This window comes from Aspergillus melleus, assembly GCF_016097325.1.
Source record: "Aspergillus melleus strain CBS 546.65 chromosome Unknown contig2, whole genome shotgun sequence".
NCBI lineage: Eukaryota > Fungi > Ascomycota > Eurotiomycetes > Eurotiales > Aspergillaceae > Aspergillus > Aspergillus melleus.
In genome coordinates, this window is record NW_025763371.1 from 1,282,599 (window position 1) to 1,297,466 (window position 14,868).

Sequence of the window (14,868 nt, forward strand, 5' to 3'; positions counted from 1 at the left end):
AGGTGAAAATTTAGACCAGCTCCCCTCCTCTCAGACTTAAGGGAGCTGCACGAACATTCACGTGTAAAAATTTTCATTGTTCAACTTCCGATTTCAACTAGGTTTCACCGTCGGAAGTTATTCAAGTCCCAAGGATGACCCCGAACGTCAGCTAGAGAAAAAGTAAACAAGTATGCGGTGTCAACACTGGCCTCTCTGCGGCCAATGGCTGGCTGAAGCCCGCTGCCCTGTCTTGACCAATAGTTTTTCCAAAAATAACCAGATTAGCTATGCCCCTTTCTCCTCTTTCTGTCTCACTCATTTTTTCAGCGAACTTCCCTACGCAGTCCTGCGACCAAGTCTCATTACAAATCAATTCCACCGGTTCAACTATGGACACTTCTGCGGATTACGTCCAAAATAAGACGCATGGTTTGTTAGGACACTTGAAGACTGTTTTCAAGAGGCGGAAAAGAGACAAAGATACGCATTTAACTGCCCCAAAACCAAGTACTTCAAACGTCACGGCGGATCCAGACGCAAAGAGTGGCCCTGGCAACCCCAAAAATGATATTTTCAAAATCCACGACCACAACGCAAAGGGCCTTTCGCAGATGGCGTACGACGAGTTAACAGAGAGCGACCCGAACAGTGTAGCAACACTCTTCCCGGCGACCGGAATCAAGCCTCAGGACGCCAGCGATGCGCGAACGAAAGAGATATTGGACGAGGTAGTCAAGGCGACAGAGGCGCAGTACAGGGAGAGGGGGATAAAGGATGGCATTCGGGCTACAGTCCACAAAATATTAAATTCGGCCCTGTCTTTTCAAGACGTTGTCAGTAATATTGCGAAATTTGATCCGACCGGGTACGCTTCCAGTGCTTGGGCAATAGTCTCTCTTGGATTGACGGTATGGTCCTTGCATCAATGAAGCCAGACAATCAGCTAATGACTTAGATGGCTAAGAATCACACAGACCTCCAGGGGGCTCTATTTGACTCGTCGGGATATCTGGCGGATCTGTTGACTCGTTGTGCCTTCATCGAAGAACAGTTTTATGGGGATAGAGATCCCGTCATAGCAAATGTCGAAAAGGAGCAATCGATCGTCCGGGTGTACGTGGCAATACTGCGATACTCCGTCGAAGTACGGAGAGTACAACAGTCTAACAAGGGAAAGGACATTGTGAAGAGTATAACAGCTATAACCAGCCAGTCACTTACGCAGCTCAAGGCCTCGATCAAGGAAGAGGAATCCCACTTGTATCAGTGGCTGGTCCTGGACCAGCATTTACACCGGAAAAGGGAAGCAGAGGCTATTCTAAATCACCTCGATCAGTTAACTGTGGATATCCAAAAAGTGCGCGATGCAGTTAATATGTTAAACCTCCCTTTTGCCAAGGGTGCATTTTTTGACTCCTTCGAGGACCAGCATGAGGATAAATGCCTACCTGGAACGCGGATAGAATTGCTTCAGCAGGTGCAGGACTGGGGAAGATTCAGTGATAGACATATATTCTGGCTGAGTGGAATGGCAGGCACTGGCAAGTCCACCATTGCAAGGACGGTAGCCCGAACTTTTAAAGAGGATGGCATCCTCGGGGCAAGTTTCTTTTTCAAGAGGGGCGAGGGAGATCGGGGCTCAGCTGCAAAGTTTTTCTCAACAATAGTCAAGCAATTGGCAGTCCACATACCTCAGATGGTCCCCGGAATCCAAAAAGCTCTTGGAGAAGATCCTACGATTCCAGGAAAATCGCTTCGAGAGCAGTTTAATAAGCTCATGTTGCAGCCATTACGCGCTACCAATCATGGTGAAGCCATGAATTTCACCGTGATTGTTATCGACGCCCTCGACGAATGCGAACCAGAGGAAGACGTGGAGATCATTCTCGACCTTCTACCCGAGATTGAGACGGCAACAAATATGGCAATCCGATTCTTCCTAACCAGCCGGCCGGAGATACCCATCCGTTGTGGGTTTGATCAGATCGATAAGAGCAAGTACCAGAATACTACCCTGCAAAATCTGGATGAAGATGTGATCAAACATGATATCGCCTTATATCTCAGAGAAGAATTCTCCAAAATACAGCAGAAGCGCCGGCATGCTCTCTCCCCTGGCTGGCCTGGAGAGGAAAGAATCGAAGCCTTAACAATGATGGCTTGTCCGCTCTTTATCTTTGCAGCCACGGTGTGTCGTTTCGTGGCGGATAGGCATTTTGACCCGGATAAGCGGCTTCGGGAATTTTCTACTGGTTCTACAGGATCAAAGATGGATGACACATACCGACCGGTTCTGAACCAACTCCTTGTCCAGGATGCTACGGACAGGACTAAGCTGATTGAAGAGTTTCAGAGAATCATTGGTGTAAGCATTCTTCTTGCTACTCCGCTCTCATTGAACTCTCTTGCGGAGCTGTTGCTTGACACACCAGAACACAATTCCAGCATTCATCTGGAACTTCGTACTCGTCTAGAACGTCAAATCAGCGCTCATCTGGATTTATTTCATTCAGTCCTGTCTATACCCAGCGATGCAAAACTCCCTATACGGACCCTGCATTTGTCCTTCCATGATTATCTGGTGGATGATCGTACAAAAGACCAAGTGGCCACGTCTCAATTTTGGGTGGATAAAAAGGCAAAGCACGAGCTCTTAGCCAGCCAATGTCTTACTGTTATGGGCCGTTATCTCAAAAAAAATATATGCGAAATGCCAAGCTATGGGACCAGCCGAACAGAAATCCACCCTGATTCTATAGCAAGATTTCTTCCACCCGCCCTTCAGTACGCCTGTCGTTACTGGGTTTACCATCTATCTCAAAGCCCAGCACCAGCCAGAATCCTTGACAAAGTGCTCACATTCCTGAAAAAACACTTGCTTCATTGGTTTGAAGCCATGGGCATTATGGGGATGATACCTGAAGCCATAGTTGCAGTGAATTCATTGCTCCAACTGACCAAAGTGAGTAATAAACTAGCTAGTGGCAGCTGACCGACTAACAATGGTGGAAAATCTAGGATAAATCCAGTAATGAGATGCATGTCTTCATATTAGATGCACGCAGATTTATCCTAAAATCCGCACGAATTGTTGATACGGTACCACTGCAACTGTACAGCTCTGGCCTAATTTTCGCACCACATAAAGCGTTGATCAGAGAAATCTTTAAGAAGGAACTTCCTGCTTGGTTATGCAGAGGTCCAAAGGTAGAAGAGTATTGGGATCCAGAGATGCAAACACTGGAGGGCCATTCTGAATCGGTTACCTCGGTCGCCTTCGCAGGCAATGGCCAGCTGCTGGCATCCGGCTCGCACGACAACACCATTAAGCTGTGGGATGCGGCCACGGGCGCTCTCAAGTATACACTAGAGGGCCATTCTGACTGGGTTTACTCGATCGCCTTCGCAGGCGACGGCCAGCTGCTGGCATCCGGCTCGCGCGATAACACTATCAAGCTATGGGATACAGTCACGGGCGCTCTTAAGCATACATTGAAGAGCTATTCTGACTGGGTTTACTCAGTCGCCTTCGCAGATGACGGCCAGCTGCTGGCATCCGGCTCAGATGATAACACTATTAAGCTGTGGAATGCAACCACGGGCACTCTCAAGTATACACTAGAGGGCCATTCTGACTCGGTTACCTCGGTCGCCTTCGCAGGCGACGGCCAGCTACTGGCATCTGGCTCGTATGATAATACTATCAAGCTGTGGAATACAGTTACGGGCGCTCTTAAGCATACATTGAAGAGCCATTTTGGCTGGATTACCTCGGTCGCCTTCGCAGGCGATAGCCAGCTGCTGGCATCCGGCTCGTATGATAACACCATTAAGCTATGGGATACGGCCACGGGCGCTCTCAAGCATACACTGGAGAGCCATTCTGACTCGGTTACCTCAGTCGCCTTCACAGGCGACGGCCAGCTGCTGGCATCTGGCTCGTATGATAATACCATCAAGCTGTGGGATACAACTACGGGCGCTCTCAAGCATACACTGGAGGGCCATTCTGACGAGGTTTACTCGGTCGCCTTCGCAGGCGACGGCCAGCTGCTGGCATCTGCCTCGCTCGACAGCATCATCAAGCTGTGGGATACAGCCACGGGCGCTCTCAAGCATGATATAAGCACTGGCAATGTTGCTACCGACGTTAGATTTTCAGAGCACCTGCCACTACTGATTACAAACATAGGAGCTTTTGATATCCGAAACTGCTATGAAAGCTTCTCAACTTCCTCCGAGAAGGTGGCAGAGGTATCTCTGAGAGCAGATCGATGGGTTACTATTCAGGGTCAAAGAGAGCTATGGCTACCTCCAAGTTACTATCCTTCATCGTCAACGGTTAAAAACAGCACGATTGCATTTGGTAGCAGGAGCGGCAGAGTTGCCATAATTGCGTTCTCAATCATGTGAGGTATCCTGTTGTGGACTGCATTTCTAGCTCTCTTATATTCAACTCTCTTTTCAAAAGAAGGGTAAGGGAGACCGGGGCTTCATATAACTATCTATAGAATTACCAGGATTTTCGCGATAGTTCGGAACCCTTCAGTAGGTGGTGGCAAAGCACCGATACTTCTAGAGAGCAGCGAAAAAAGCCGTTGACTCGCCCTGCTTTTCCGGTACTCAAGTCATGTGACTGCTTTTGTCCCATGTGCTGGAACTCTCCTGGCCCGAGGTTAACGTTTTCAACCACCGAGCGGTCTAAACCCCCGAGCGGTCCGTTTTCTCCACCACCCCCTATCTAATTCAGAACTTCAACTTCGACGCGTCTTTTTTCCACCACTATCATCGGAAATGCATCTTTCTAAGGAGAGTCGAATTCAGATGGCAGTATCTGCCTCTAAATCAAAAAAAATTCGATCAAAAACGCGTACGGCAGATCTATTTAGTGTTTCAAAAACGACTTTACTGCGACGGCTTAATGGAATCAAACCACGATCGGAAACACGCGCTAATGGCCACAAACTGACCGAAATCGAAGAGCAATTGCTTTTAAAGCAATTACTAGATGCAGAGAAGCGAGGATTCCCAATTCGGCCCGAATTTCTGCGTGGAATGGCTCAGGTATTGCTTGATAATCGCCTACAAGACATGTCTGCAGCCCTCGGAATCAACTGGCCTTATAAATTCGTTAAGCGTCATTCTGAGCTTCGTACGCGATATACTAGACGTATTACTTATCAGCGCGCAAAGCAGGAAGATCCAAAGGTTATAAAACCGTGGTTTGAGACTGTACAAGCAACTATTCAAGAACACGGCATACATGAAGACGATATCTGGAACTTCGACGAGACTGGCTTTGCAATGGGACTCTGCTCTACTTCAAAAGTGATTACTGCAGTTGAGCGAAGCGAGCGGCCGCGCAGAGTTATTCAAGGCAATCGTGAATGGGCCACAGTTATCGAGACAATCGGGTCAAAAGATGTATATCTACCGCCAGTTATTATATTGAAAGCAAGCGTCCAACAGGCTGCCTGGTTCCAAGAATCTAAGCTTCCTCGCGACTGGTGGATTTCTACTAGTCAGAATGGCTGGACGACTGATGAAATAGGCCTTCTTTGGTTGAAAAATGTCTTTGAACCGCTTTCTAAGCGCTATATGATTGGTGTTAAGCGATTACTTATTTTTGACGGCCATAGCAGCCATCTAACTGCTGAATTCGATAATTTCTGCAAGCAGCATGCAATAATCTGTCTCTGCATGCCTGCCCATGCTTCGCATCTTCTTCAACCGCTTGATGTGGGTGTCTTTAGTCCGCTTAAGAGAGCGTACGGAAAGCTTCTTGAACATCGTATGAAAGTCGGCAACAATCATATTGATAAAGAAGACTTTCTATCGCTATATCTAGATGCACACAAGGAAGTCTTTACTTCATCTAATATCTGCAGCGGTTTTAGAGGAACAGGACTTAAGCCGCTTAATCCAGAGCATGTTCTCTCTACGCTTACCTTTCAACTACGTACGCCTACACCACCACTAGTTGAAGGCTCAATTTCTTCTGCTTTTCAGACTCCGCAGAATACTCGCCAGCTAGATCGAAAGGTTCGAAGCCTGCAGAACAGCCTTAATAGAAAGCGGCAGCTTTCTAGCAGTCCTATTGCGCATATTCAACATCTTGAGAAAGCGGCGCAAATGGCAATGCAAACCCAGCTACTTTTAGAGCAAGAAATTAGGGCTATACGTGCTGAAAATGGACGACAACGCCAGAAAAAGGCAAGAAAACGTGCTGAAATAGGAAATGACCGCCTTCTTAATGTCCAAAAAGGTGAAAATCGCGTTCAGCAGCTTAACACGCAGCTTAATGAGCAGTCTGCGGAATCTACTCCGGCGCCTCGTCGACGAGCTCCGCAACGCTGTAGTTGATGTGGAACAATCGGACATACAATTCGGAATTGCCCTAGTAAATAGCTATTATTTCATGTATTTTAATTAATCAATTCTAATAGCGTTGGTGGTTTTAAAGGTCGATTTAGATGGGGGTGCGGAAGAAAACGGACCGCTCGGGGGTTTAGACCGCTCGGTGGTTGAAAACGTTATGTGTAAGAATCTCACGTAATAGACAACCAAACTGTCTCAACAGTTACCGACAAATACAGACTGTATTGTTTCGAAAATTACTCAGATAATCGGCTCGCGCTAAGCTCTTGGCAGTGGGGCTGGGAAACAATAGTCATGTGTCTGAAAGTCAGAGGAATTTCAAGACCGCCTGTACCATGGATAAGGTCTGAGCACCAAATTACACTATCCAATCGCTGAGATATACAGGGAGTCTTGTTAGAAAAATGCAGCATTACAGGTCCTAGAGCCTCGTCTGTTACCATTCTCGGCAAGGATGCTATATTACGATACAGTAACTTCGCTTATGCAAAGGACGTGGAATGCAATCCCGCTGGTTGGGTCTTATTATTTCGTATTTTGGTGCATCTGTATATGCCTTGCATTAGCTCTGTAGCCGTGGTGATCGGATATTACTGATCAGTAATCCGATGTCACGGATAACGTAATCGGACAGCGAACCGCCGCGACACCGAACCGCCGTTTCTCACTATAACTACCACTATAAAAATTGAAAATTTACAACAGATATAGATATTGATAAATAATAAGAATAAAATAATAAATTATATTATATTTAATCATTCTATCAAGACTTTATAAAAAATACAATTTTAATAGTCTCTTTTTATTCTCATTACAATATAAAATACTTCCATATTCAAGTATAAGAACTATCGCATTCGGAAATTAAATATTGTAATATGAAGTTTACTTTCTATAAAACCAAGTAACCTTTGGATTATTTTATCTGTTTTAATGTAAAATATATTTAATTTATATAGCTGAAATAGTCTTCGAAAGAAAATCTTCTATTTCACATAAATTATAGAGTTCCAATTTTTATAGTGGTAGTTATAGTGAGAAACGGCGGTTCGGTGTCGCGGCGGTTCGCTGTCCGATTACGTTACCTAGAGAACAATCAGCTAGTCGTCTGGTTTTATTTTGCTGACAGGAGAGACGCTCTGGATCCAATCTTTGTCAAAATCGCCGAAGCAAGCGGGGAACCCTGTCTAGAAGACCTGGCCAGATATTACCGCATGGGCTTCCAGTGCAGCGCGACTATTCTGCCCTCTACAACACTTATCTAAAGCCGTTCATCATTGGCTGCTGGCAAGCAAATCTGCCACAAAATAAGACGATCCGATGCGTGAAAGTGACATCCAATGCATTAGCGTGATCATCGACATGTGAGGCCTTTGCCAAGATGTCTGCCCCAACACGAAAGTACGAACGGCTGAACGCATTGGCCTACTATCTGAGCTGGCGGCATGCAAACTGTAAATGGCCTATCACGCACGTATTCAGCCGCCGATCGATTCCACGCCTATCATTGGTCTACGGACCCTGTCAGACAAAGAGGCGCTTCAGGACTCAATATTCATTATCGAGTTCTGTCCACATCTGCCCATGCCCTGTTAACAATAGCGCATTTGTTCGTAGTTAACTGATATTTCGCTGTGTAAATGTCTATCTGAAATTCGCCAGATACAGTTTAGGGTGAGTTGGCATTAGGACTTTGTCGATACTACTTCTGACCTAGGGTGTATATAGCCAGGTAGTACAGGAAATATGTTTTAATTGAACTGCACAGGTGCCATTTATCGTCCTTTCAAGACGAAAGGCTTTCGTGTCCTTGGCCAACGACCTTACAATGAATAGCACACGCTATTAGCTTGGCAACGGAGTTGGAAAATGATTTATCCATTCCTTGATCAGGGTGATTTCGAGATCACCAGGGCTAACAGTTTCCTTTGCTGTTCTTTGTCCATCCGTGGCGGAAAGATTACAAGCTTAGGGGATTTTCATTTTTCGGTGGAGTGTGTTATTTAGTATTATGGACATGACGCGTGTATCATCGTAGGGGAGAGTGCTGGACGGCCTTCAACCTGGAGGTTGGTGCATAAGCGTACGCGCTGACACGTCCGCTGGCCTGTCTAGATCAAGAGGGAAACGAGAAGCGAGTGCTGGTCCCAAGGGTCTTGGCTTCGGCGGTGAGTAGAATAGTTTTCAACGGTAGGCTGGACATACTTAGTCACAGTGCTGGACAGGCTGTTCGGAAGCGTGAATTTGGCGTTGGTGCTAGACAACCATGGCCCGCCCTTTTTACCAGATATAGCCACCAGGAACCAGGTTTATGGCGAGAAAGCCAGCGCCCCCCTTCTGAGAGCGCGTGAGGCGAATGACATTTAGCTGTTCAGTTCTTTCAGGCTTTCCTGGCCCCAAGTATGAATCTATTCCCACGGTTTCTTTGTTGTAAGTTAGGATGGCGCTCATTAGTTCAAGTCCCATACAGACGTGACCGAATTATTTGACGCTTATTAGCTAGAAAACAAGATCATCGATATCCAATTTTTCTGAACCAAGAAAATGTTTACAGGCAACGAATGACTGTATTACTTTAGTCTTGTGCACACATTTGATACCAATTTAGGTGCATTTAAATGATAGTTTTTTGGCTGCATTAAAACGGTACAAATTTCGGAATAGTGTCGGGGAACGTCACGCAGCCTTCGCTCTTGGCACCTAAAATCTAGACTGTTCGGGCGAAGACCACTCCTAGATGCACTAGCCGTAGGGCCTGGCCTCCTTGGCTCTCAAATAAAGAAAATACGACTAGTCTGTCTCTTGGAAATTCAGGCAACAGGGTTGTGATGCGAATACTCGAGTGTGCGTGGATAAGATGCTCGTTCCACTTACATAACTTAAGGACAGGGCAAGCTAAGACGCGTTCTGTAAATATTAAAAACTAGGAGATCTCCCCAATATAATCCAATAAGCCTTTCATCTCCGCAGTCAGGATGATATTATTGAATGGTTTGACCATCTCAAGACCATCGAACTATCTGCAATTGGTTAAATTTATCATAGTTAGAACAACGGCATCGTGCCATGGAAGCGCCCAAGAAAAGATAGCGACCGTTCAAGGTGAGAGAATGAGGTAGAGATGGCACAAAGACAGGGACATGCTGTTGAAATGTCCGTAACAAGTCGCAGGTTTCGTTCGCCACCATTCCAACAAAACCACGGTTGATGATCTGGGAATATACATGGCCCGAAACACGAGTCATTGAAGCGGCGTCTTTCTTAGAAGAACTAGGCTATAATGAAGACGATGAACCAACCGTCCGCTTAGTTCACTTGATACAGTTCTGGAGATAAACTTTGTGGAAAGTTATCCTCCTTCTATCGTCCCGTGGATATGCCACTAACACACTTCTTAAAAAAAGGCATGGGGTGCATTAATATCTGGGTTTTGGTTAAATACTATATCTTGATATAGTCATCTGGTTCAGGGGGCGCCTTTGATTATTTTATTGATTTAATAGCAGTACCGAGTTGAAAAAAAGAAAAAGAAAAAAAAAAGAGACAAAAACAGTGAAATGAAATTACTTATATTCGAAGCAGAGTTTAACAGTTTATTCTAAATTTCACAACCGGTGACCAGAAAAAGAAGGAAACATCCTCATATGCTGGCATGGAGCAGTCAGGAGCGCCATTTTGCAAGGCCAGTCTATGTGTGGATAGAAATTAGGGTATATTATCTAGGAATGATCGGTGTGGCCATCTGACCAGATTCCACTACTCATCAGTGGACGGAAACGAACAGAAGAAAAAGGGGTTCATTACCTGGAATCAAATATATGCCAGCCCTGGTCTAGTGCGTGCATAGGCATCAAGAGAAAAGGAGGCTGGTTTTCTTGGATCTAGCTTTTGCCGGCCTTGCGTATTTTAATTTCGGTTGTGAAAAGTCTCACAATGAAGCAAAAGCATATAAAGATAGCTAGGCATCCCAATTCTAGACTCAAAATCGAACATTCTTTCTCCTAGCTGAGAAATAAGATGTGTGAAAATATACAGTAGGTTCACCGCAGGCAGCTGCATAATAGCAGTTTATTGACAGACTCCCAGGGATCTTATCGAAGCCATCCCAGGCCTATTGCTTGAAACAGTCAAACTTTTGTCTGATCGACTATCCGGGGTTGCAAGCTACCATATAAACCAACATACTTTTCAATTACTTGGTCGTCAACTATCCGCGGTCTTTCTTGAAAATATCAATCCATCCAAGTTTCTCGAGGGAATTGGAATACGACTTACCATGTCAATGTTGACCATCGTCTCTACGGCGAATTTCTAAAATCCTTATCGTGTAATGCAGGACTTGCATCACACTATTAGGGGTACAGATATTCCTGAGCTTTCTGCTATGGGCGTTTTGATAAAGCTGGCCGCATATGCTGTGAAGGAACCAAATCGCGCATCAAAAGAGTCTCGAAAATTCCTCCAAATATGCTTAGCACAGCTAGACATACCAGAAACATTCTCACCGGTCTGTACGGCGACTGAGCACATCTGAAATTATGGAAATAGACGATTATGCGATGCAAGCCACGAGATAGCCTGTGGCTTAGTACTCCCGCGGCAAGTCCAGGCAGCATTCTTTTTGCAGGACCTGCATCTTTTTCATGATGAGATGCGCACGGTCTATTGGGTAGGCTTTCAGAGTGATCGGTCGAGTCTGTACAACATATTGCTTATTTTTATCCAAGCTTTTCAAACTCTAACAGAAGAATGATTAAATAACCAGTCAAGCCTTATACAATTTGAATAGTCTTGGCAACTCCATTCACTTTTCGGTATACTTCTTATGTTAATGGATCATTTCCAAAAAAGGAATCCGGACTCATTCAACTCTGCCATTTGCCGCATCGTAAATGATTTGAAAAACGTGTTAAATAGAATGACAAAGGAACTTGACATGGATACCTCCGATGGAAAGCTTAAATGAAAAAGGTCAATTAGTACTTGTACAGTTTTTGATGCCTATTTGGATTATTTAAGAGAGCAATTATTGCTTTTAAAATGTCAAGCCGATTGCGTGGGTCAGTTTTCAATATTTATGTTTTAATAAATGCGATTGTGTATAATATAAAAAACCTTCATTAAAGCTTTTGACGGCCAAATATTTTTTGTGTTTTTGTGATGTACTCTCGAAATGTTTCTGTATGATCTAGCAAGGCTCTTCCTATTCTTGATTATTGCCGAATGCAGTTTTTTCGCATGTTAAAAAAGATTTGTCAATTTGGCTAGAATCGCTATCGCGGTATGAGATGATTTCAATTAGATTCAAATTTAGACTGTCATATGAACTTCAATTTTCAGAAAGTAAGATCCAATTTGATATTAAAAACATAATTTTCACTTTACGCACGTTTTCGTGGTCGCAGAGGTGCGCAGAGCATAGAAATGTAGATCTTTACGAACCTTTTTCATAGTCGCAATAACTTGCATGCCCAAGACATGAAAATGAACGTGCTAAGGTATGAATCATGCGCTTTCAAATGAAATAGTATTCCAAACACAATAGACTTCCAGACTATAATCCCCTGAATCTAACTATCTTGGATAGAAGAATGGTAATCTAGCAATAAAGCAGATTCGTTATCTTCTCCCTTTTGTTCGCATGATCCATTTTAACAGACATTGAACGACACTCATTAACGTTCCTGCGATAGGGGGGACTTCAGAAAGGATTTGGGTTCACGAAAATAAATTAGATTGCAATCTAGAAGACCATCGAGGAAGCATTCCACTTGGTTTTCGCATACTTAGACAACAAAGAGCAGAGCTTGTCAGCCTCAACGACTTCCTGAATGAAAGTAAGGACATTGTTTAAAGCTAACGTGTTCAGAAACTCAGCTTTCTACACATTGTAGTTTTAGGGTTCCTAGACAATAGTGGCATTTCTTTTATGGCGGGGGGTGGATACATTTTATTAAAAAGTCCTCGACCAGTAAACTGGAACAGGAATGTATTATGGATAATTGCAGGGTTTAGAATCTCATAAAGCACAAGTCAGACAGTGTCAAGTCGTTGTTATCCCGTTCAAATCTCCGAATCCGGCTGACGCCAGCAACTGAGCATCTAATGCTGATCAATCGCGTGGCATTGAAATGTCATTTTATGCAACAAGGACATTTCACACTAGTTGCACTTGAGCGGCTCTTTTTTCAGATGAATGGCATCAAAGTGGCGCATAACACAGTCAGTATCATGAAACATCTAGAAACAAACCTTATCAGGTAGCTTCTTATTCGCAAAGCATTAAAAGCAGGCCTTTAATTGTTCCGAATTCTCCAAGTATTCCTTAGTAGCACGCGACAGCTTCCTGTGTACAATAAAGGGTTCAACTTCACATGCGCTAACATTGTTTTGAACTTGGGGTGCATTATGAAGGTGAACAATGGGTTTATCCGATGCAATGAAGGTCGGAACTTCTCGCCTGGGCCGGTCTCTCAAAGAGCCTCCTTCAAAGATGTCACAATATTGCATTACAGCATCCGCAGCTGCATCACGCCGATTCCATTCATCCTTCAACGAGTTGGAGATCGGATAGAATAAAAGACATTGTAAAAGATGTAGCTGAGAAAAAGATATTGCATTCTCAAACGATTTGTCCTCTTTCTTCTCCTTAATTGTAGTGCCAGACAGCTGCGCCTCAATATCCAGGAATGTCTGTTTTTTATCAAAGTTCTCTTAGATCTGATGCCGCAATGTCTTCAACAATCGTTTTCGTGTATTTTTCATTTTTTTCTTTTATTTCTCGATCCGAGCGAACAGATCTAATCACTAGATCTTATTATATTGAACATCAATATCGTTTAACTTTCGGCGGGCTTCTTCCAATTCAAAATGATCTTTTATCTGTGCCTTCTGCTGCTCCGTTAAATATCTCAGATGTCGTGGGTCTTGTCAACAATTCTGGCGCGTGACAGCCCGCATCAATTCCACGTCTGGATCAAAGCCACAGATAATCCAAATCATGTTTATGTCGATCTCCAAAAAATGATAATAATTAAAAAAAGTCCGGAAACTAATGTGCTTCATAATCAACATATGTTATTTCTTGCTAATTCATCCTGAAATTAAATGTCAACAACGAAAAGGACTCTGAAAAGTGATAATATGAAAAAGGTTGCTTATCACTTTCATTAATCACTTTTCCACCTCCGTACCGGAATTAATGGACATGAAATGCCCTGAGCCATCCGCGAATCTCCCCAAACATGACCAGTAGACTGGATATGGCAGACTTCGACATGGATTGGGTCCGCTGAATGTTTGAAATCTCTTTGATCAATTCTGTTTTGCAAAAGATATACCAATCCGCCTTCTTCCGATCCAAAAACACAAGGAACTGTTGGCAATCTTTATTAACAAAAAGCTTCCACAGCTGGGCCTTTAATATCAAATTATTTCGGAATGCCTTGGCATGAAATAAGACTCCGAATAATAACGTATGGGAACATATCACCAAAGATGATCCATAAACCACTTCAAAGAATGCAAATGTAATCTTATTGTCAATTAATCCATATTATCTAGTTAAACTCGTGTTGGCGGATTCAGAAAGATTTGAAGTTTGTAAAATAAAAAAAAAAATAAAGACAATGTTCTTGCAATTTAATCAGTCCAAGAAACTTTTTACATCTATCTAATGTCAGTTTAATCAAAGGGATAGAAAATCTGTTGCGAGGATCCTTCTGCAACAAGATTTGTAGATTTTTGAATTGAAAACTCAATAAGACATTTCTGCAATGTACAATGAACAGACCCAACAAATTAAAAATACAGACTTGGACACGTTAAAATCTAAGATAACATTTCTTTTGCTGAATCAAGAGAATCATTTCATTCAATGAACCGATATCTTCTATGTAAACTGGCGTTTTCTTTTTCAATTACATATCTAATCCATGTTCTACAACCAAGTACTTAATACCCTATAAATTGGACGGTTAAACAAGATAATCAAACAAATAAAAAAAATAATGATTTATGCTACTAACTTTCCGCATTTTTGACCCATCTTTGTCGTCGATTTTAATCTTGATCAGTTTTTGGTAATACTTACAAAGATTTTTTCAGTCAATGTTCAACGAGCTAGATTTGTATATGTTCTTATTATATCGATCGTCCTTTTCTCGCTCGAGTTTGAGAGACCAGCCCAAGAATCGATATAGGTTGTTGTTCGATGTTTGATGTAGAGCCTTTTTAGGATCCCATCATTTTTACACATTAAACTCAAACCTGATTTTGCTGTTACAATATCTATGTCTGCATTAGCAGAAAACAGCAAAGATAACATTCGGTCTATGTCACTGACTATTTCCATCGAGATTCAATCCGCTCCCGTCATTCAATGATGTCTTTTACTTTGTCAAAATCCTCGTCGATCTCACAAAGATCGATTTTAGTGTCATCAAAGAGATCGTTACTGAATTCATTTTCATCATTGGATATATTTGGCTTCAAAACAACATGGTT

At 43.2% G+C, this 14,868-nt stretch overlaps 2 protein-coding genes across 2 annotated transcripts; both read left to right on the plus strand.

Moving 5' to 3' along the window:
- Positions 1-371: 371 nt before the first annotated feature.
- Positions 372-2,456, plus strand: LDX57_003290 (ATP-binding protein; the record flags this gene model as incomplete). The annotated part of the gene is made up of 3 exons (XM_046084934.1): positions 372-890; positions 938-2,347; positions 2,415-2,456. The coding sequence occupies 3 exons, from the start codon at positions 372-374 to the stop codon at positions 2,454-2,456; spliced, it is 1,971 nt and encodes a 656-aa protein (XP_045940897.1).
- Positions 2,457-3,213: 757 nt separating this feature from the next.
- On the plus strand, positions 3,214-4,246 carry LDX57_003291 (WD40 repeat domain-containing protein; the record flags this gene model as incomplete). Its single annotated transcript, XM_046084935.1, has 2 exons — positions 3,214-4,131; positions 4,175-4,246. The coding sequence occupies 2 exons, from the start codon at positions 3,214-3,216 to the stop codon at positions 4,244-4,246; spliced, it is 990 nt and encodes a 329-aa protein (XP_045940898.1).
- Positions 4,247-14,868: the final 10,622 nt, after the last annotated feature.